Below are 23,118 nucleotides of genomic sequence, written 5' to 3' on the forward strand. Positions count from 1 at the left end.
TGAACAGTTAGGGGTGTTTCCGGGGCTATGCCTTGGGTCCAGCGGCTCCTCCCCTATACCACAGAAGAGAACTTCACTGGAGACAGGGCTGTTGCAGCCTAAGAAGTCTAGATCATCATTGTCATCGAAGACGAGGTCGTCTGCAACTGAGTCTTTGCAGAATCAACATACTGTGACGAAGAAGTCCTTCAACGACGAGATTGTCCCTCTGCAGGAATGACATATCTACAATGAGCCACCGACTGCATTGTCACTGCTCCGGAACCCTTGTGAGGGTTGTCAGGAAACGCAGACTTCATCAGCAGCCTCAGTCATTGCAGGAGACAACTCTATGAGTCAGCCATCACTACACTCAACACAGCCGTCCGACGCAAATGCCTTCATGCTACATGAGCTTGACAGCAGTTCTTGAGTCACAGTTTCATGTCCTGACGGTTTACAACACTGGACATCTTGAGACCACACCCACTATGGGGGAGTCGAATGTCTGCGCAGGAACTTGTACGTTACAGTCGGCATTCAACAACCGTCTCTATGTAGACACCTCTCTCCAAGGATGGAGTGCCCATCTAAACAACGAGGTTGCAGCAGGAATCTGGAAGAAGTAAGATTGAACTCTTCACATCAGTGAGTTGGAGATGAAAGTGGCGATGCATGTTATCCATCACTGGTCGACAACACTGAGAGACATGCTACTGATGATCCACACAGACAACTCACCAGTGGCTTTCTACATAAACAAGCAAGGGTCAATGAGATCGCCATCTGTACTACACCTGATGTTTCAACTCTTCGACATGGTCAACAGTCTGAATCACCAAATAAAAGCATGTCACATACCAGGAGTCTGCAACAACATGGCAGATGCCTTATCTTGTCCTCGTCGATCACCAACAGAGTGGAAGCTGCATTGAGAGGCGTTTCAACTAATCAGCCAAACATTGGATCGCCGCAGATAGACTTATTTGCAACAAGGTTCAACAACAACCTTTGTGTCACTGGTATCAGATCCCTTAGTCTGGGCTACAGACACTCTCAGCATCCTGTGGGAAGGACTAAATGCGTTTGCATTTCCCCCTCCTGTGCTGGTACCAAAAGTCATCGAGAAAATCAAACAGACGAAGGGGCTACAACTGGTCTTGGTCGCACCTTACTGGCCAACGAGACATTGGTTCCCAACACTTATAGAAGAATTGGGACAACCAGTGCTGCAATTACCAGATTGGAAGAATCTTCTTGTCCATCCTCACACAAAACAGGCGCTTGGCAAACCATCTGCGTGCCAATTTCACGTATGTACGGTATCAAGACCTGTTTAAAGCACAGAGGATACTCAGCGAGAGCAGTGAATGCAGTTACGTTAGCTTTATAGAAATCCACTCGCACCCTGTATGATGATTAGTGGAAACACTTTGAGGCATACGCCAGGAAGAGAGGATTCAAGGCGATGAAGGTGACACATCCTCAGATAGCACATTATCTATGCCCTCTATGCCATTCCAGAGGTCTGAAAGGCTCTACATTATCTACATACTTGGCAGCTCTCAGCTCAGTCGTCACCATGGGAACGGGGACCAAGCTGACTAAAGTACCCAAGCTACTGGCCTTACTACGCTCCTTTTCAAGTTGGAAGATCAACAACGCAGATTAGAGCTCCAGTGTGGGATCTAAACGTTGTACTCCAACATCTCACAAGTGATGTGTATGAGCCGCACGACTGGACCATAGTTGAACTGCTAACTCAGAAGACATTGTTTTCACATGCCTTGGCTACACCTGCATGAATGTCAGAAATTCAAGCTCTAGACTTCAATCGAATGAGGTTTCATGCAAGTCACCAAGAGACAACCTATCTGGGTCTATGATGGGATTTTATTGCAAAAAATCAACTGCCACGTCAACCGGACAGACAGTTCCGCATACCGGCCTTGTCTTCAATTTTTGGACCTCATGATATGCAAGACTTATCATTATGTCTTGTCAGAGCATTGAAGATATACATCACATGTACCAAGTCTAGAAGACAACGTTTCAAGCACCTGTTCATCCCTATTATTATCTACTGAGACACCTATGGAAGTATTCCGCAACATTATCTCAGTGTGGATCAGAGCTGTTATACTGAGAGCCTACAAAGCAGCAGGATTGGAACCTCCATGAGCCTCCAACCCACATGAAGTCAGAGCCTTGGCCTCAACACTAGCGCTACATGGGAATTGCTTTTTATCAACTATAATGGAGGGCTGCTTTTGGAAATCAAAATGTGTTTGCCAACCATCACCTACGAGACATAGTCACGGAGGACGTCACTGCTTTCACCAATTTGGGCCTCTTGTAGCTTGCACAGCCACTAATGGCTCCCCTAAGGCACTGAGTTAACTCACCCAATTTGTGTCTGCGGAGTATAATGGTGGAGAGTCCATGCACATGTCTTGAACAGACTAGCATGAGTGATTATGACCCTGTACTTGTAAGGAAGATACTTGTCCATGAAGAAGGGTCACAACTAACTAGTCTTGATGGGAATATCCTGACATTTAGTTGCGTCAGTCACTAGCAGAATGCTAGTTATTTTGGATATCATCACATTCCAGTCAACAAAATTTGACTGGATGTGATCCCCCCAGAATCTACAACGAATATTAGAAGAACAGGACCAAATTATCGCCGTTACAAGTTCCCATTAAGGGGGTAAATTATTGGACATAATTTTGACACCCAACAGAATCCGCCGTTTCCGGCGGATTCTGTAAGCAATTAAACATGAGTTAGGATAAGGAAAAATATGTAATTTTCTGAATAAAATTGATATTTTGTACTTATCCTGACTCATGACGAAAGCCCTCCCATCCGCCCCTCACAGGCACGCTGAATTCCTATAATTCTCGTGTCGCGCCATTATCAAGGAGAGAGTGACAATCATGGCAGATCAGCTGACCATGTGCGCAGGTAAAGGGAGGCTACTCATGGGTGAGTGTATTTTAAGTCTGCTTCTTTTAGAAGGGAACGTCAAGGGATTTCAGGTGTTCCACTAAAGACACCAGGGAAGAGGAGATGAGCAATCAAGCATGAGTCATTATAAGTATTTAATATCAATTTTATTCAGAAAATTATATACTGGTGTAAGGACATATCAAATGGAGGGTAGGGTGAAACCCCATAGGACCAAATGTCTTTGCACTGCAGACAAAATCTGAACTGTTAAAAATATGACATACAATTATTTTGGAATAGATAGTTTTATATTTCCTCATAAATAAGTGTTATTGATCATGACCACTAACAACATGATTCAACACAATCTGATAACATAATTCATCATCCTGATGTATTTTCATGGTACATGTAATCATCTTAAGCATCATTCCAGAACATCATCATCTTTGTACATCTTAACTGATGTATGACTGGATGACTATGAGGTGTAACAAGGACCTCATTATCCTTTGTCACAGATATCTTCATGCACTCTAGTGTAATTTTTCTTGAACATTCTCATCTTACATTACTCTTATTTGTAAACTATTTAGAGTAGAAGAATCCATCTAATGCTACTTTTTAAACTCGTCCCTTATTGCTCTTCAGTGCTTGAACAGTGACAAAAACTGTTATCACAGACACATTTATACAATTTATCAAAGCAGTCACTGGCCTCTATTTAAAAAACATGCCAACTGACTTATCTCAGTGGCTTCTTTCATGAAAAAATGCTCCTCGACTTATCTCCCTGGCCTCTGTCATGAAAACATGCTACTTGACTTATCTCAGTAGCCCTGTCATGAAACCGTGCTCCTCGACTTATTTCACTGGCCTCTGACATGAAAACATGCTACTTGACTTATCTCAGTAGCCCTGTCATGAAACCGTGCTCCTCGACTTATCTCCCTGGCCTCTGTCATGAAAACATGCTACTTGACTTATCTCAGTAGCCTTGTCATGAAACCGTGCTCCTCGACTTATCTCACTGGCCTCTGACATGAAAACATGCTACTTGACTTATCTCAGTAGCCCTGTCATGAAACCGTGCTCCTCGACTTATCTCACTGGCCTCTGTCATGAAAACATACTACTTGACTTATCTCAGTAGCCCTGTCATGAAACCGTGCTCCTCGACTTATCTCACTGGCCTCTGACATGAAAACATGCTACTTGACTTATCTCAGTAGCCCTGTCATGAAACCGTGCTCCTCGACTTATCTCCCTGGCCTCTGTCATGAAAACATGCTACTTGACTTATCTCAGTAGCCTTGTCATGAAACCGTGCTCCTCGACTTATCTCACTGGCCTCTGACATGAAAACATGCTACTTGACTTATCTCAGTAGCCCTGTCATGAAACCGTGCTCCTCGACTTATCTCCCTGGCCTCTGTCATGAAAACATACTACTTGACTTATCTCAGTAGCCCTGTCATGAAACCGTGCTCCTCGACTTATCTCACTGGCCTCTGACATGAAAACATGCTACTTGACTTATCTCAGTAGCCCTGTCATGAAACCGTGCTCCTCGACTTATCTCCCTGGCCTCTGTCATGAAAACATACTACTTGACTTATCTCAGTAGCCCTGTCATGAAACCGTGCTCCTCGACTTATCTCACTGGCCTCTGACATGAAACCGTGCTCCTCGACTTATCTCACTGGCCTCTGACATGAAAACATCCTACTTGACTTATCTCAGTAGCCCTGTCATGAAACCGTGCTCCTCGACTTATCTCACTGGCCTCTGACATGAAACCGTGCTCCTCGACTTATCTCCCTGGCCTCTGTCATGAAAACATACTACTTGACTTATCTCAGTAGCCCTGTCATGAAACCGTGCTCCTCAACTTATCTCACTGGCCTCTGACATGAAACCGTGCTCCTCGACTTATCTCACTGGCCTCTGACATGAAACCGTGCTACTTGACTTATCTCACTGGCCTCTGTCATGAAAACATATTCAGATATTGTGTTCTGAAATATTTGTTCCATGATTCCATGTTGCAATAATGTATCAACACATGGTGATGCGATTGAGCAGGTGATAGTTCATTTCAGGTCATGTTTTGTCGTTTTGTTAACATTTGGTGATGTTTTGGTATGGATTCTTGTACCGTTTTCAAGCATATGGAAATGATATAAGAATCCATAAGGAAACATTGCCATTGTTAAATAAGGTGTTGATCATCCATGAAGTTTTGTCATGTTTATGCCACCAACTTCTAGAATGCCACTCAGAGTGTTAACTAAGTTATGCTATTACCTGAGAAGATATTACTGATGTATTTCTTTGCAAAATTTCAGAAAGGAAGAAAGGTTGCAAGAGATCGAAATCTGAGGATAACATTCTGCAGGCCAATGACAGTTCAAGTGATATTGAAAACATGGAGGAGTCTTATCTTACACCACGTCTGATTGGACAAGTTATGAGTCGAGATGACCCATACTATCAGCCGTCACAGTCCAATCCCTTTGCATCCCATAAACGTTACAAGGATGGTCACAAGTTGTTGGGAACATCCCGTGATGCAGCTTCCACCTATGACTTGCCTTCTCCTACATATCCTTTCACTCCTCCATGCACTCCACTAACACCAGGGTCATCTCGCCCCAGAGCAATGTGTGGCCGCAACTGTCACTCACTCCCCTCATCTCCAGTGCTGCTACGCAAGGCTGCAGAGAGACTTCACATGGAGTCTCTACATGGTAGTGCAAAGTGGAACTCCACCCAAATCAACACAAGAACACGATCCAAAAGTGCAATTTTATCTGAGAGTGTGGCCATGAAACTTCAGTATGAGTGGAACGATGGCCCAGATCCCATAAGTGAGAGTAGTGATGAGTCTGACACTTTCCACAGTGAATGTGCAATTGAGTCCCAGTCATCCCACACTGACTGTAGTCAGCAATCCAGCACTGCGGCTCGCAGACACCGTATGTTGTCTGGCAGGCAGCAAAGTCTGGACTCATCTATTCTGTCCTCATATACCAAAACAAGTGGCTTACTAGCTGTGGGGCACAAGCCACAACCCCAGCATTCTTCTCGGGACTTCAGCCCAACTCCTAGTGTACGCAGCTCATGTGAATCTTTTATGTCCATTGATGAACAGTTTGTGTCTCCTGCAAGTTCTCTGTCTAGCTATAGTGAGACAAATGATTAGCTTCCTTCCTCGTGTTCCATCACTCATTCAAAGTCCATTGCTCCTCCACTCCTCTATCCGTGTAATAAACAATGACCATAGCTAGAATCCATGCAATGTGTGAAGGAAAGTGGCTAGGCTACCCCACTTGTGCAATGACTGTTGGTATGTGGATATTCCGTCAGAGGATCTTCTTGTTTCATCCAGTCAGACGAATTTAGTGAAAGATCACTTTAAGTTTGTACAGGTCCCCAGTTACTAATATAGTTATGTGCTCAAACTGAATGGTGAAATGGTGTGTGCTTCCGTGCGTGCGTGCGTGTTAGGATGTATGAATTTTTTTATGTGTATGTGGTTTTGTTGAGGGATCCTGTGTCCAGTGATCACCAGGTGGCAGCAGCAGCAGCAGGGAGCTTCAGTTGTCACATCATCCCGGTCCTCATCACCTCCTGCACACTTCATCACAGGATCCAACTGGGGTGTAAATATTGATTCAGTGAACCTGTAGGTGTCTGTACAGCAGTCGCTGGTGAATATGCCAATCAAACATACAGAAGAGGTGTAATTTATATTGTTGTTTGAATAGCATGTTAGGCATCAACAGAGGAACATACATCCTCTTTTGTGAATAATATACCATTTTACAGCTAATCACTAGCTTACTGTTACTGTATCAAGATATTAATCTGTTTATTTCTAAAATGAATATTTTTTATATCCCTTTTCCCTTTATATATTGCATCAATCAAACTGCTAAGAGTATTCCAAATTGATGAACATATTTATAGCCAGTATTATTTATGTACAGATATATTTAAGAGTTCACCTATACATATTTACATATTAGCCAATATGGAACTTACCTTTATAAATATACATTTCCCCAATCCTTGAAATTGTGTCTTGCACAGAATTTTGAACCTCATTAAAACATTTGATAGTTTTATTTATAGAGACTGAGAAGACCAACTGTTACAATATGTGCATGATGGTTAAGTTAATATTGTTTTGGGTTTTGTTACTATCAGTTCTTCAGGACTGGCTTATTAAAACATTGTAAGCCATGTGTTGTCATTTGAAGGAGTGATAGATTCCATGGTGCTGCTACAGATTCTAGATACTGTTGTGTCCACCATTCACATACTCGCTGTTATCTCCAGTAGACAGTAGGTATTGCATTCATGTATTGTCATCACCATTCATTCCATTTGTGTACAAGAGATTTTATATATATCACTCCCTTGTCACTGTCACTGTACTTGTTTACAGTTTCCACTCTTTCTGTCCTTGTTTACAATATCTCGCCCACTGGCCACTTTTTCTGGCCTTTTTTACTTTCTGTCCTTGGTTTCAGTATATGACCTATTGCCGTTTTTTTTGTCCTTGTTTACAAATATCACATACTGTCTACACACAAACAAGTAATCTGCCCTTGTTTGTGGTATATCACCCACTTACTGCTTTTTCTGGCCTTTTTTAACAATATATCACCTTCTGTCTTCTTTTTCTGTCCTTGGTTTCAGTATATGAGATACTGTCTACACTGTATACTCGTGAATAAGTAGTCTGTCCTTGTTAATGGTATATCACCCACTGGCCACATTTTCTGTCCTTGGTTACAATGTATCACATACTGTCTACACTGTCTGTCCTTGGTTACAATATATCACATACTGTCTGTCCTTGGTTACAGTATATCATCTACTGTCCAAGTTTTCTGTCCTTGTTAACAGTCCCCAATGACTACTCTATTTGATTTTGTTTACAACATATTACCTACTGTCTGCACTTTTTGTCCTCAGTTATGTCACCCACTGGTCACTCTTTCTGTCTTTGATTACATTATATCATCCACTGGCCACTCTTTTGGTTTTGTTTACAATATATCACCTACTGTCTTCTGTTCCTGACTTGTTTACAATGTATAACTTACTGTCTAGTATTGCTGACATGTTTGCAATATATCATTTACTGTCTACTCTTACTGACTTGTTTACAATATATCATTCACTGACCATTTGAACTGTCCTTCAGTTGTACCATTCTTACATTGTTTAAAATGGATAAGATTTGCATACTTTGTTTACAGAATAGAGACATTTCATCACTTTAATGCTTGCTGACTCAATATTTACATTATCTCCCCTATATTTTAAAGCCAGAAAAATAATAAGAAAATCGGAAACATATTGACATACAGATTGGTAGACGTAGTTTCTTGAAATGGAAGATGTTTCCCAAAATAATCTTCATATGAAAATCAGGAGACTTAAAATTAGATGGAAGTAGACATTTCATTGTGCATTGTGCCATAGGAAGTTTATTAGGCTGTCGCAGAAGCTGATATTTGGCCTACTACAGGTCTGCTACAGTTGGTAACAGCCAGACATTTACAGGTATGCAAAGGTGATTTGATCAGAACCAGCGAGAAGGTTTTCTTTAGTAGTCTTCCATTATTGTAAACTACCTTTTACATTAAGATGAAAAGGACAGACATACGAGAGTGGTAGCTCAGATATGATTTGGTGTATTGTACGAAGTTTATCGTACAAAGTTAATCACTACTACTTGAATATTTAGTTGGACATTTTGGAGGATCATAAGACTTCTTGCAATCACAGTTGTTGGAATGTTCAAGAAGATTCCATCTCATTAACAATGAAATATATAAACTGTGCCAGTAGTTGCACTGCTTGAGAACCTTGTCCAGTGTTAATGTTGATTATCCAGGATATACATGTAAACTGCAGCTACAGAGGAGGAGTTGTAGATATTTTATATTTTCATGGAACAACTAATGAATTTACTCAGTTTGTCTCGGTATTCCTGACTTTGGTATGTAAAACTGTTTGTGTGAACACCAAGTTACAAGCCTCATCAGCTGTGGGTTGAAATCTCTTAAAGTGATGGTGATCTAACAATATTGTCATGATATGAAGTGCCATCCCGTGTACTGCCTCAAGTTTACAATTTTAAGACCTTCAGCTAAGTAAATCCATGCCAACACATTTATAACAGTTTAAAAGTTAGAGCGACGAGATGTTTTAGATATGAGATTCCATGTCTGTTGTGTAAAATACAACAGGGCCATTTGCACAAAGTCAATTGACAGCTGATGAAAGTGTTGGAATTACCTGGGGAGAAGATATCTCTATTCACTTATACAAAGTGACTGTAGGCTTTGATGGTTTTAAGTATCATTTCCTCCCTCTCTTTGTCACGTCAAGTACAAAATGTTCCTTTTATTTATTTTTAACAGACCAGAGTAACAAGTTGGCAAACTTTCTCATAACATGGCTAACTAAACATATTTCTCTCAGAGGTCTTTCCGTTATGATTTATAACACAATTCGACACATTTGTGTCATGGTGTTATAAAATTATCTCTTTTAGTTCCTTATTTCTTTTATTCTGAATATTGTTGTGTTTGACCTTTGTCAGAATTATTCTTATTAGTAATTGCATTGTTTAGAAGTTGATATTTCTCCCTACCAGACATGTGCCCTTTCACATAACATGAAGTTTAATTGTTTCTGCAGTACTTGTGGAGAACTTAAAGTGGCTAACACTCTGGTAATATCATTTAAATCTAGCACCAAGACTAAGCCTGCCTTCCACCGTATTTAATATTTGATTGCTTTGACAGCATATAAACAGCATATTCACAAGTCAAAGATACTTATTGTACTTAAGGCCTTAGGCCCATGTACAGGTAAAACAAGTATATTATCAGCACATGTTACAGACATTTCGCGAAAAAATTACAGTTCACATAAAGTATTGCTTCTATTAGGATCACAACTTGTTTTACATAAAGGACAAGATTACGTATTACATTTTCATTTTTACAGCATAGAATGGAAACAAAGGCAGTTGAGGGATATTTTAATAGGTAGTTATTTGGGATATATTTTTCCCTTAAATCAACGTAATGTGGACATACAAAATCGAAGTGAATTTCATCTTCTATGGCCAAGTTACATAGTGGACATATCCATAAACGTCTCTTTTGAAAGTCGTCTGCCCTTGTTTACTGATATGTCTAATAATTGACAAATATGCATGTGATATTTCTAGATGTCAATACAGATAGATACAGTTCAGGTTAATTAAGTTCTTCTGCGATCAATACAGCTGATATCTTGAACTATTGTCTAAACAAGAATGCCATCCTTGATAATTCATACTAACAGATTGTTCTCAAATGTTTGATTTGTTACACATTCAGATTGAACTCCAATTTACAGCACATAAACAAATAGATTCCATTCTTCTGTATCATCAAGATACTGTATACCAGGAAGTTTTCAAGGTTCTAAAATTTTGAGGTTTTAGACCCCCAGAGCTTTCGAGGTGATTTAAATATTGAGGTTTGGTGACCTAAAGTGTATAGATATTTTAGACAATTATAATTTTGAAGTTAAAAGAAAGTGGTTAAAATCATTGCTTCTCACAAAGCACTAACATGATCATAAGTGACTTAGGAAACCTTAGTACAATATCAACAAATGGTAGTTAAGATTAACCTTAGTAAAAGTTGTTTTGTGAAAAGGTTACGCGTCCACAGGATCACACTGAACAGGGTTGTTGCTACAGAAGAGGGCAGGAAGATTCGTTATTTGTTTTATGATGGTTAGCCATTTTGTCAGTTATATTCATTTTTAAAAAACCTACATGTATTTACTTTCTAGTTCTATTCAGTGAGACGTGTGCTGTATCTATCCCCTCCATGTGATAAAAATACCACTACCCTATGTGATACTTGAAGGAATTGTGGCAGTGCCAGGTTGTTTTGTCCCAGATGAAGGACAGGAAGATTACATGATACACTCATATGATCAGCATGCATGCCTTTGACCGTTAGCAATGGTTAGATGAAACCACAGTTGGAAGTAATCATGTACTGATATGAGCAAGGACAAGCATCACCAATGACTACTGTAGTTTTAATCTTGTTTAACAAACTGAAGTGGAAAATATATTTTTACAGGGCGGTTCAGTGCATGTTTTCTTCCAAGTGTGTTTAATGGTCACCATTTGTGTTGCTGACATCCTAGTAAAATGAAATACGACAAGATACAAACTATGTCACTCTTTGGTTGTAGAGACAGACTGCTCTGTGCTCTGTCGCATTTTTGCCTCATACATCCTTCTGTATAGTTCACTGGTTTAGAAAATGTATTTGCCTGAGCTGTAAAGGGCCAAACTGTTTGCTTACTTGGTTGAAGTGTATTTATGATCCATCAACCATGTTGTATCCTGATGCACAGACTGCCCAGTCATCTTGATTCCAATTTACTGCGCAAGTTCCAGTGTTTCATCCTGCATGAAATCATGCATGGTTGCGTGTTTATCCAGATTGTTTCTTGGTTCATCAGCACCAAACCTGTGCTTGTGAGTCTCACCAAACTAGTATATTTATCAGACCTCCATTATCTCATGCTTCATTAAGTCAACATGCCATGATATAACTGGAATAGTGTTAACACTGGCAATACCTGATCCTAACTTGGAACATACTGCCTGTCAGCATTCAGTGAAATCCCTGAGAGGAAGACACTTGCAGTCCAAACGTGAATCACTTTGCCAATTTTGGAATTGCTTCGATACACAGTTGTTCATGCTCAGTTGATCTACTTAGTGTATCCTACCAACACAAAAGGCAGAAGTCATTCAAGCTCCATACCTCAGTTACATCTCCTATACCTTGCGTGTACAGATCAGAGTTTACTACAATGACAGTTTGCACTTGGTATACTACTGCCCTGCTGAGATACAAAACCTATCTCTCTTTCTTCACATTACAAGTTTGTCATTTGTCCAGTCCATACAGTCTGTAATATATTTAAAGGCAATATGCCCCACAAACATGTTTATTGGAGATGTTATTGAACACTCCCACTCACTCTGATAAACAAAGTTAGACTTTGTTCACAGAAAGCCATGAGGTCGATCCCCCAGCATGATTGTCTGACTCACTACAGGTAACTGCATGTGATGGGATGGGGTTCCCCTTACACTGCACTCATTAGATTTATAACATGTTACAGGAATGTTTTTAATTGCAGTTTGTCTTTGTTCCTGCACAGAAAGAATTTGCTAATAAATTGTTCTTGTTGGTTACTGGGGTTTTTTTTCGTTTTTTTTTTAATCTTCCTGTGTGACTGAAGTGCCTGGTGAGATGCAGTATGCGGATGTTGTTCAAAAGAAAATCAGGTCCACGCCTTACTGGGACAAAAATAGCAATATATAGGAAAGTATACACACATTCTGTTCCAAATTGCCCATTTTAATTCAAGAGAGGGAGAGAGAGAGAGTTTATTTATAAAGTGGCATCATGGCCCAGAGTACAAAAAATACACCGTTGTTTGTTTGTGCTCATTCAGTACATATGCGTATACTGTATATGGTACATCAGTATACAGCAGTCAAACAGATAGGATTCTCTATAGATAGATCGCTAGGCTTTTAATAACATTCTTATTATTTGCACAGAACAAGTGCCTAAGCTTAAGAAATATGGATTTGTATGATAATACCCAGGTTTATACTGCATGCTACTTGGATGGTAGTATGGACATACTAATAGAAAGTGGTATTCGTCTTCTACGACATGTAAATGACGCTTAGTACATGTTGCTTTGGTATTATCTACAACGTCCTCATTGAAACGGAACTGTTGGACACCCAATTTGTGCAATAAGCAACAAAATTTACATAAAATACGCCTCAAATCTCTATTTGTGTATACCTCAGTTATATACACTTCTGTTTCCAAATCTGACTTGTACGATGAGTAAACTTTTTGGAAGTGACTACTACCAACATCATTTCCTCAAGTTTGGGAACAAATATCCTTGCAGTGTTTCTTGAATGTAGATACATCTACGTTGCCAGAAGAGTCCAGAAGAAACAGTACAGAAGAAAAACCAAATTTATACATTAAGTAAACGAACATGAGAGAACCAGTTAACATTTCCATTTTCATCAAAGACTTTGAGCATTTCATAACAAGCTCGGGGGATATCTATGGCTACTCATTCTCATGAGTTTACCCCAGTACCTGATACAATGACATAAATAATAGTTTACAGCCATTTGATATCTGCTCAACTCCCCTAACAGCTTTTGTAAATACAAACTTGCCTAAACCTATATACCTCTTAAAAAGAAACCCAGAAACTTTTCCATATCTGCTCTCCTTATCGAGTCTCTTCTAATGATATTGGCATGACGTTTGGATGGACAAACGCAATACTCTTTATTTGAAACGTGGCAAGGCAACTACTGATGGATCGGTCAGGTTATAAGGGGGATGAGTTATTGAGCATCTTGTGGAAGATCTCCTATGATGGGCGCAAGTTTGAGACAAGCTCCAGAATGCCTAGATTCTAGATACACTTCAGACCAAGTATTATTCTTGTCTAAAGAAAATCTGGAGCTCAGAGCTAAATGCTCGGAACAGGGTCAAAGTGACCAGTACTTCAGCTGTCCCAGTCTTCTCCTACGAGGGGATATAAAAGAGTTGTGAGCCTAACTATATTCTCAAAGTCCAGTGCTTGGAAAGTTTCATTGTGAAGGAATCATTAGCAAATCCGTATCCAAAGTGTCACATTTGTTGGTAATGTGGTTCACGAGATATGAGTCCTCACAACACATCGGGGTAAAATGTTTGTACAATAATTGCAGAAAATGAAAACGATATGTCATTTGGTACCTCTTGGAAAATGGTATGTCTTCAGATAATAGCATATAAAATATGTTCAGAGTGGTATTGAATGTATTCTTGTCATTATCAACGGCCAAAGATTTGGATTACTTGATTTAGGTTTGGACAGGGGCCGTTTTTTAGAACACCCCCATTTTGATCTTTCACAAAAAATATGTCCAGATTTAAAACTGGCACTGCTCACAGTATATTGCAAGCTGACACTTGTGTAACCATTCAGTATTTAGCTTAACCCTTGGCACCATGTATGAATAGTGAAAACATTAGAATCTGTTATGTCCTTCTGATGAAGTCAAGGGGGTGGTTAGTGTCTCCAAAACAAGCTCTTTCAGTAAACATGAAAGGGAAGTAACTTTAACAAGCAATTGTAGCTTGAAATTGCTTTTTTATGCACTTTAATATATAAGTTTGATTTGAGCGGACTTCCAACTACCTCAAAGACACGTAATATTTCTTCTTGTTTGTGATGTGATGTTCCTGAAGTTTGTGATGCATTTATTGCAGATTTTGCGTTTCATGGGGTACCAAGATAAAAGGCAAAAAAAAGAAAAAATGCTTGAGGTTGACAGATATGTTGAAAAATAAAGCATAAAAACACTGCATTTATATCATTGTCGTGAGGCTCACTAGTTTTGATATCCTCACATATTCCTTTGGAGTAGTTGATCGGACCAAACAAGATACCCAGTCTTGACCGCCTGACCAGAAGGATCATGTCTGTTAACAGAGCCCACAACCCCTTTTCCTCTCTTAATCGTTGACCAATCAATTCCAGGTTGTGACTTCTGTGAAGGCTGTTCATGACAGATCTCAAATGTGAAACTGAGGATTTCCTTTTCGCTGCTCAGGACCAGTCCCATCCCACTCGCAATTACCTAAATGTGATTCTAAAGGAAAATATTTCCCTGAAATGTTGACTGTCCAACATTGTCAGTGGATGCCGTTCCTTGGCACAAACAGCATATCTTTAAAAACATGACAGCATGGCTTGTTGTTGCCATGCCTGTGAATTTGACTCCGAGGTCCATCCATGGTACGACCCTGAACATCTCTAGGGCATCATGGAAAATGATGCTTTCAAACTTCTATGGAATAGTGAACGAGTGAGTTTAGTTTTACACTGCACTCAGCAATATTCCAGCCATATGGCAGTGGTCTGTAAATAATCGAGTCTGGACCAGACAATCCAGAGACCAACAACATGAGCATTGATCTGCGCAACTGGGAACCGATGACCCGTGTCAACCAAGTCAGCAAGTCTGACCACCTGATCCCGTTATTGGCCTCTTACGACTGGCATAGTCGCCTTTTATGGCAAGCATGGGTTGCTGAAGACCTATTCTACTCCGGGATCTTCACGGGTCCTTCTCTGGAATTGGCCGATATAAAGCCTCAGAAGAATTCCTGGCAACAAATCTGATCTTGTGCTTTTTGATAAACTTAATGAATTTATTTATATCACAGAATCTTCTGTCCCTTTTCGACAGCAGCATGATCAGCAAGATTCAGGAAAAGCATGAAAAATATGCGGACCTCGCCTTTGAAATGTCTCCATTGTTCTCAGTAGATCATCATTGTCGTTTTATGTATATGCGATTCAGTTTTACCACTGTATTAACGCCACTCAGCATCTGTGAGGTGGATATTAGGCGTTTATAAATGTATTATGTTTTGCAGATTAAGAAGAAAATGCATGAGAGCGGTTTCAGGTGATCCTGGCAGTCAATCATATCTAAACGGGAAATCAGATCATGCAGATCATGCCACCTTGAATTGACCAATTGTGACAATATCGCATACAAGTGCAACGGATCGTATCAGAGTTTATCAACTCACATCACATTTATCCAAACCTTAAGTTTCAAAGAAGCCGCGAATGGCCAATCGTGACGTTCACGACGGATCACAAGACAGTGTGAACCTAGCGTTAACAATACAAGGCTATCCAGGAACAGCATACAACCTGTAGGCAACACAGGCAGGTGTGTTTGAGATGGAGTAGGCATCATGGCCGCTGAAATCAGCATAAATGGTCTTTTGTGCTCTTCACAGGTGAAATCAGATTCACTTTGGCAGAGGATTTATGGTCACAATGGAGAGCAAATCACAGATGCACCTGTGGCCATGCAAAACCGATTTGGCGTGGCATCGGTCATGGTTTGGGCCAGGGTAAATCCTGGATGTACACCACTGCACATGGTCAACGGTAATCATACCAGACAGTTGTATTGGTATAAGATTCTTGTTCCCATGGCAATATCATTCCTGCAAGCTATGCTTGGACCAGGATTGTCATGGAATTCCATAGTCAGCAGGGTGTAGAGTGGATGGAGTGGCCAGCATTTGAGCATGCCTGGGTTGAACTCGGTTAATGTTTGTACATGTCACCCAGTACTCCTCAGAGCTCTAGTAAAGGAATGGATTGTGACAAGGTAACTACTGATAGATAAGTCAGGTTAGAAGGGGGAGGAGTTATCTTCCGATTCCGCAAGCATTCTTTATGAACTTGATAAGGAGCATGAGAACAAGGAGCACCTGATGGAGTGAGGAGGGTACACAAGATATTGAATAACTAAGTGCTTCATGTTTGTCATTTTCATTTAGGAGGGTTGGTCTATACAACTGATGTTTTGCTAGTCCTGTTTGAACGTTTTGTCTGTAAGTCACTATGTGTCTCTCAACACATGAAACATTATGACACTCTTAGGTCAATGACTTCTGAGAAATTCTATGTAAGTGCTGTGTGTGCGTGCGTGCGTGCGTGCGTGCGTGCGTGCGTGCGTGTGTGTGTGTGTGTGTGTGTGTGTGTATTAAGCCCCCCTTAACATGTTTTAAGTTACTGACCTACCTAATAATAAATCTTGAATTGTAACGATGGTCATTATTTTTTGCTAAATCAATCGTCAAACACATCCCAGTATGTCAAAAACACCCTTAAACCAACATGGTTAAGTACTGACCATGGCCAGGTCAACTCCGAAAGACATCTCAAGTTGAGGATCGGGATATAGCAAGCCTTGTCCACTACATATGGAGTCCCCTTGGCTCCCAAACAGACGTCAGTACGATAGGACTGTAAGAAACTGCATAATGGCAAGAATGGTGGCTCAGCATCAAGCCGCGACCAATATTCACTAGAGAGCTCTTTTGGAGTGGTGTTACTCTGATGTGATTGGAATTTGATGCCATGGAAGAAGGTGCATTGGTTGGATAAGAGTTATTGCACGTCACAGACGGGCACAAGCAAATTTGGAGGCCTGTGAGAGCAGGAATATCAGAGCATCTGTCATGGTCTAGGCTTGTTGCTCCCATGATTGTAAACTGGACTTGGTAACTTTTAGTGTAAATCTCAATGGCGACGACAACATCCGGGGCATACTACTTGTGACAGTATTTCTCCAACAGTCCTGCAACCTGACTTCCATAACCTGCAATAAGCCTGGATCTGAACCCAATGGAGTCTGTCCGGCATTCTTCCACGCCAAGTGCAAGCACTGGATCTGCCTGTACAAGAAGTGGCATGTTTGGAAGCAGCTTTGCGCCATAGGTAGCAGCAGCTAAACTTATAAGTTTATAATCTTAAACTACTGTTTAATAAGATTCTGGATGCTGGTGTATTTCCAAATGCATGGAATATAGGTATGATGATTTCTCTTTATAAGTCTGGAAACAAATTGGAACCCAGCAATTATAGGGGTATATCGATATTAAATGTTACCGGTAAACTATTTTCTGCTATACTTGAAAAACGTATCAGGATATGGCTTGATGTAAATGATTTATTATCAGAATCCCAAGTAGGATTTCGACCTACCTATTCAGCAGTAGACTATGTATTTGTCCTTCAAGCTCTATCTACTAAATACCTAAGCAGATCAAAGGGGCGTTTCTACTGCTCATTCATTGATTTTAAAAAGGCGTTTGATCATGTGGATGGGAAGAAAATGCTGTATTTATTGATTCAAAATGGCTTAAAAGGAAAAATAGCAACTGTATTAATGAATATGCATGCATCAGTCAAAGCATGTATCAGGCCTAGGACAGAAAAGGTATTGCTGATTGTTTTACAACTTCAAGTGGTGTTAGACAAGAATGTGTCCTTAGCCCAGTGTTATTTATATTTTTCATGAATGAACTTGTATCTGAAATGTATAATGAATGTGATCATGGCGTATTTGCTTCCCAGGAAATCATAGATATAATGCTTCTTCGTTATGCAGATGATATTGCTTTGTTATCTTCTTCAGTTAGTGACCTACAGAAACAATTCAATGTATGACAGTCTTATTGTACCAAATGGGGCTTAACGGTGAACTTAGATAAATCAAATGTGATTGTTTTTAGAAATGGTGTTGTTGTAAAACGATCTGAAAAATGGACATATTGTAATATATCTAGGAAGGTAGTTTCATATTATAAGTATTTAGGATTGGTGATATCTTCCAGATTAGTATGGTCTGTTGCATGTAAGCAGTTAGCACTCCAAGCATCCAAAGCAATAATGTCTGTGTATAATTTGTTCAAGCTAAATGACTTTATGTCATTTATTGTGGCCTCTTCTAGTTTTGATAATACGATTGCACCCATTCTATTATATGGTTCTGAAATTTGGGGTCTAAAATACCATGAGTCAATAGAAAAAAAATTGCAAACTTTGAAATACTCAGGTGTCATTAAATATGCTTCCAACAGAGCAATTCTTGGCGATACAGGCAGATATTCTATCTTTGTTTCCACACAATTAAGAGCAGTCAACTATTGGATAAAGTTATTACGTATGGATGCTTATAGATACCCATATCAATGTTATCGCACGTTAAAACAACTAGATGATAAAGGTCAAAACAGCTGGGTGTCTGATATCAGAAATATTCTTTTTAAGTGTGGGTTTTCGTATGTTTGGAGATCACAGGATGTCGGTGATAGAAAGCTGTTTAATTTAATTTCTAAACAAAGACTTATAGACATATTTTCCAAGATTGGCATGCCTATGTACATTCATCTAAATATCTTTCCCATTATGCTTTTGTAAAATCGTCACTACAACCAGAAAAATATTTAACTGTATTACATGACAAATCTTTGAGAAGAGCTTTCTGTAAATTCAGTATCTCCTTGCATGATTTCAGTGTATGAAATGAAATTTTATGTGTAAAATGTAATAGCAATGAGGTTGAGGTGAATATGATGTGTTATTTGTGTGCAAGCCCTACCGAGACTTGCGAAATAAATTTCTTCCAGACTTATGTTCAGGGTATAAAGATCAACATTCTATGATAAATCTATTACATTCTAAGAATGAGGATGTTATTATCTCCGTTGCACGTTTTCTGGAAAATGTGTTTATTTTCAGAGGTAAAACGTGATACTTATGGAAATTTTGAAAAAAAACAACATGTAACTGTACTACGGGTCGTTTGGCCTAAAATACTGAATAAACTGTCTGTCTGTCTGTTTGTCTGTCTGTTTGAACAATATGGCTATGAAAAATACGTTTGTATTTTACAGTGTAATTAATAGTGTTCATTGAATGACAAAACAACATTTTTAGCTCATGAGTAATAATTCTGAAAGTACCATCAATGAAAGACTTTTCCTTTTTTGACATGACTGAAGTGAACCTCACACGTATTGTACTTGAGTTCTGCTTAAAACACTTGCATACATCATGCTTCACAACTTACATAAATAACACTCCCTGTGGCTCATTTGGATATGTAATCAACACATAAATATGTCAATACATGCAATACATGAATATTTCAGATTCAGGAAAAAAAGCCCAAGTAACTGAATCATCAGTGTAATATTTAAATCATTACAGCAAGTCTCTGTCCTTGGTAGAGACTTTATGACTCCAAAAGGTGAGAAAACTCATTTTTGAGAACGTGAGACCTTAATTCATTGAGACATATTTCATTTCTGTTCAAAGTAGAACAGAAAGTGACCATTTGCCAGTGTTATGTTCAATGAAAACTATTTTGGTTTCCTGTACACAGAGAGATAAATCATGTTGATGAGATACAAACTCCCATCTTAATTACAACTGATCCCAAATATCGTTTGCCAAGTGAGTGAATACCTGATTATATAAGACACATTTCAAGTAATGAGTGTACACACGTGTTTACTGAATTCTGTTCTTCATTACAAATTGATGTTGATATTGGCGGTGAAAGGTTATCAGATATACTTATTTCCTGTGGAGAAAAGGCAGGTGCATTATGCATAAGTCCAAGAAGAGGTATAGAAAAAAATCAACCGTTGTGGTTTGATACAGAATGTTTACAATTAAAGACTAAGTATTACCTCTTAAACAAATTCAGAACTTTTAAATGTGATGAGAATAAAAAAAATTACTTGAATGCAAAATCCAAATATAAGCGAAACATATACAAGATGAAAATGAGTAATGAAATAAATGACGCTGCCAAATATGGTGATTGTAAAGAATTGTGGAGAACTCTAAGGAATTATTTGAGGGGAAATGCTAATGAAAAAGATGTAGCACCCAAAGTGTGGTACAAATACTTTCAGGGTCTTCTAAACCCAACAGAAACAAACAAAGATGAGTGAATTTGATCAATTAGTATCCGAATATTTCCATTCTCACTCGTGCTCAGATTGTAATGACTTTCCTTTTACGGATCAACTCTTGTCAGGTGAAATCAGTGAGCATGAGACTAAACAAGCACTGAATGAACTTAAGGTTGGTAAAGCTCCTGGTATGGATGGAATATCACCTGAATTCCTGAAGGGCATAACCAGTCAAGCTCTATCTACTAAATACCTAAGCAGATCAAAGGGGCGTTTCTACTGCTCATTCATTGATTTTAAAAAGGCGTTTGATTATGTGGATGGGAAGAAAATGCTGTATTTATTGATTCAAAATGGCTTAAAAGGAAAAATAGCAATTGTATTTAGAATATGTATGCATCAGTCAAAGCATGTATCAGGCCTAGGACAGAAAAGGTATTGCTGATTGTTTTACAACTTCAAGTGGTGTTAGACAAGAATGTGTCCTTAGCCCAGTGTTATTTATATTTTTCATGAATGAACTTGTATCTGAAATGTATAATGAATGTGATCATGGCGTATTTGCTTCCCAGGAAATTATTGATATAATGCTTTTTCGCTATGCAGATGATATTGCTTTGTTATCTTCTTCAGTTAGTGACCTACAGAAACAATTCAATGTATGACAGTCTTATTGTACCAAATGGGACTTAACGGTGAACTTAGATAAATCAAATGTGATTGTTTTTAGAAATGGTGTTGTTGTAGAACGATCTGAAAAAAGGACATATTGTAATATATCTAGGAAGGTAGTTTCATATTATAAGTACTTAGGATTGGTGATATCTTCCAGATTAGTATGGTCTGTTGCATGTAAGCAGTTAGCACTCCAAGCATCCAAAGCAATAATGTCTGTGTATAATTTGTTCAAGCTAAATGACTTTATGTCATTTATTGTGGCCTCTTCTAGTTTTGATAATACGATTGCACCCATTCTATTATATGGTTCTGAAATTTGGGGTCTAAAATACCATGAGTCAATAGAAAAAAAATTACAAACTTCATATTTTAAGAAACACTCAGGTGTCGTTAAATATGCTTCCAACAGAGCAATTCTTGGCGATACAGGCAGATATTCTATCTTTGTTTCCACACAATTAAGAGCAGTCAACTATTGGATAAAGTTATTACGTATGGATGCTTATAGATACCCATATCAATGTTATCGCACGTTAAAACAACTAGATGATAAAGGTCAAAACAGCTGGGTGTCTGATATCAGAAATATTCTTTTTAAGTGTGGGTTTTCGTATGTTTGGATATCACAGGATGTCGGTGATAGAAAGCTGTTTAATTTAATTTCTAAACAAAGACTTATAGACATATTTTCCAAGATTGGCATGCCTATGTACATTCATCTGAACATCTTTCCCATTATGCTTTTGTAAAATCGTCACTACAACCAGAAAAATATTTAACTGTATTACATGACAAATCTTTGAGAAGAGCTTTCTGTAAATTCAGCATCTCCTTGCATGATTTCAGTGTATGAAATGAAATTTTATGTGTAAAATGTAATAGCAATGAGGTTGAGGTGAAATTGATGTGTTATTTGTGTGCAAGCCCTACCGAGACCTGCGAAATACATATCTTCCAGACTTATGTACAGGGTATAAAGATCAACATTCTATGGTAAATTTATTACATTCTAAGAATGACGATGTTGTTATCTCCGTTGCACGTTTTCTGAAAAATGTGTTTATTTTCAGAGGTGAAACGTGATACTTATGGAAATTTTGAAAAAAAACAACATGTAACTGTACTATGGGTCGTTTGGCCTAAAATAGTGAATAAACTGTCTGTCTGTCTGTCTGAACAATATGGCTATGAAAAATACGTTTGTATTTTACAGTGTAATTAATAGTGTTCATTGAATGACAAAACAACATTTTTAGCTCATGAGTAATAATTCTGAAAGTACCATCAATGACAGACTTTTCCTTTTTTGACATGACTGAAGTGAACCTCACACGTATTGTACTTGAGTTCTGCTTAAAACACTTGCATACATCATGCTTCACAACTTACATAAATAACACTCCCTGTGGCTCATTTGGATATGTAATCAACACATAAATATGTCAATACATGCAATACATGAATATTTAAGATTCAGGAAAAAAAGCCCAAGTAACTGAATCATCAGTGTAATATTTAAATCATTACAGCAAGTCTCTGTCCTTGGTAGAGACTTTATGACTCCAAAAGGTGAGAAAACTCATTTTTGAGAACGTGAGACCTTAATTCATTGAGACATATTTCATTTCTGTTCAAAGTAGAACAGAAAGTGACCATTTGCCAGTGTTATGTTCAATGAAAACTATTTTGGTTTCCTGTACACAGAGAGATAAATCATATTGATGAGATACAAACTCCCATTTTAATTACAACTGTTCCCAAATATCGTTTGACAAGTGAGCAAAAACCTGATTATATAAGACACATTTCAAGTAATGAGTGTACACACGTGTTTACTGAATTCTGTTCTTCATTACAAATTGATGTTGACGTTGGCGGTGAAAGGTTATCAGATATACTTATTTCCTGTGGAGAAAAGGCAGGTGCATTATGCATAAGTCCAAGAAGAGGTATAGAAAAAAATCAACCGTTGTGGTTTGATACAGAATGTTTACAATTAAAGACTAAGAAGTATTATCTCTTAAACAAATTCAGAACTTTTAAATGTGATGAGAAT

At 38.7% G+C, this 23,118-nt stretch overlaps 1 protein-coding gene across 1 annotated transcript in view; it reads left to right on the top strand.

The window, feature by feature from the left end:
• LOC137291796 (dual specificity testis-specific protein kinase 2-like) overlaps positions 1–6,217 on the top strand; it is a 41,841-nt gene extending 35,624 nt beyond the window's left edge. The window contains exon 10 of the mRNA XM_067823326.1: positions 5,283–6,217. Within this exon, the coding sequence (XP_067679427.1) occupies positions 5,283–6,139 (857 nt within the window). The 3' untranslated portion in view covers positions 6,140–6,217. The remainder of the gene's footprint in view (positions 1–5,282) is intronic.
• The last annotated feature ends 16,901 nt before the right edge of the window (positions 6,218–23,118 follow it).

The sequence above is a fragment of the Haliotis asinina genome, chromosome 7, assembly GCF_037392515.1.
Source record: "Haliotis asinina isolate JCU_RB_2024 chromosome 7, JCU_Hal_asi_v2, whole genome shotgun sequence".
Taxonomy (NCBI): Eukaryota; Metazoa; Mollusca; class Gastropoda; order Lepetellida; family Haliotidae; genus Haliotis; species Haliotis asinina.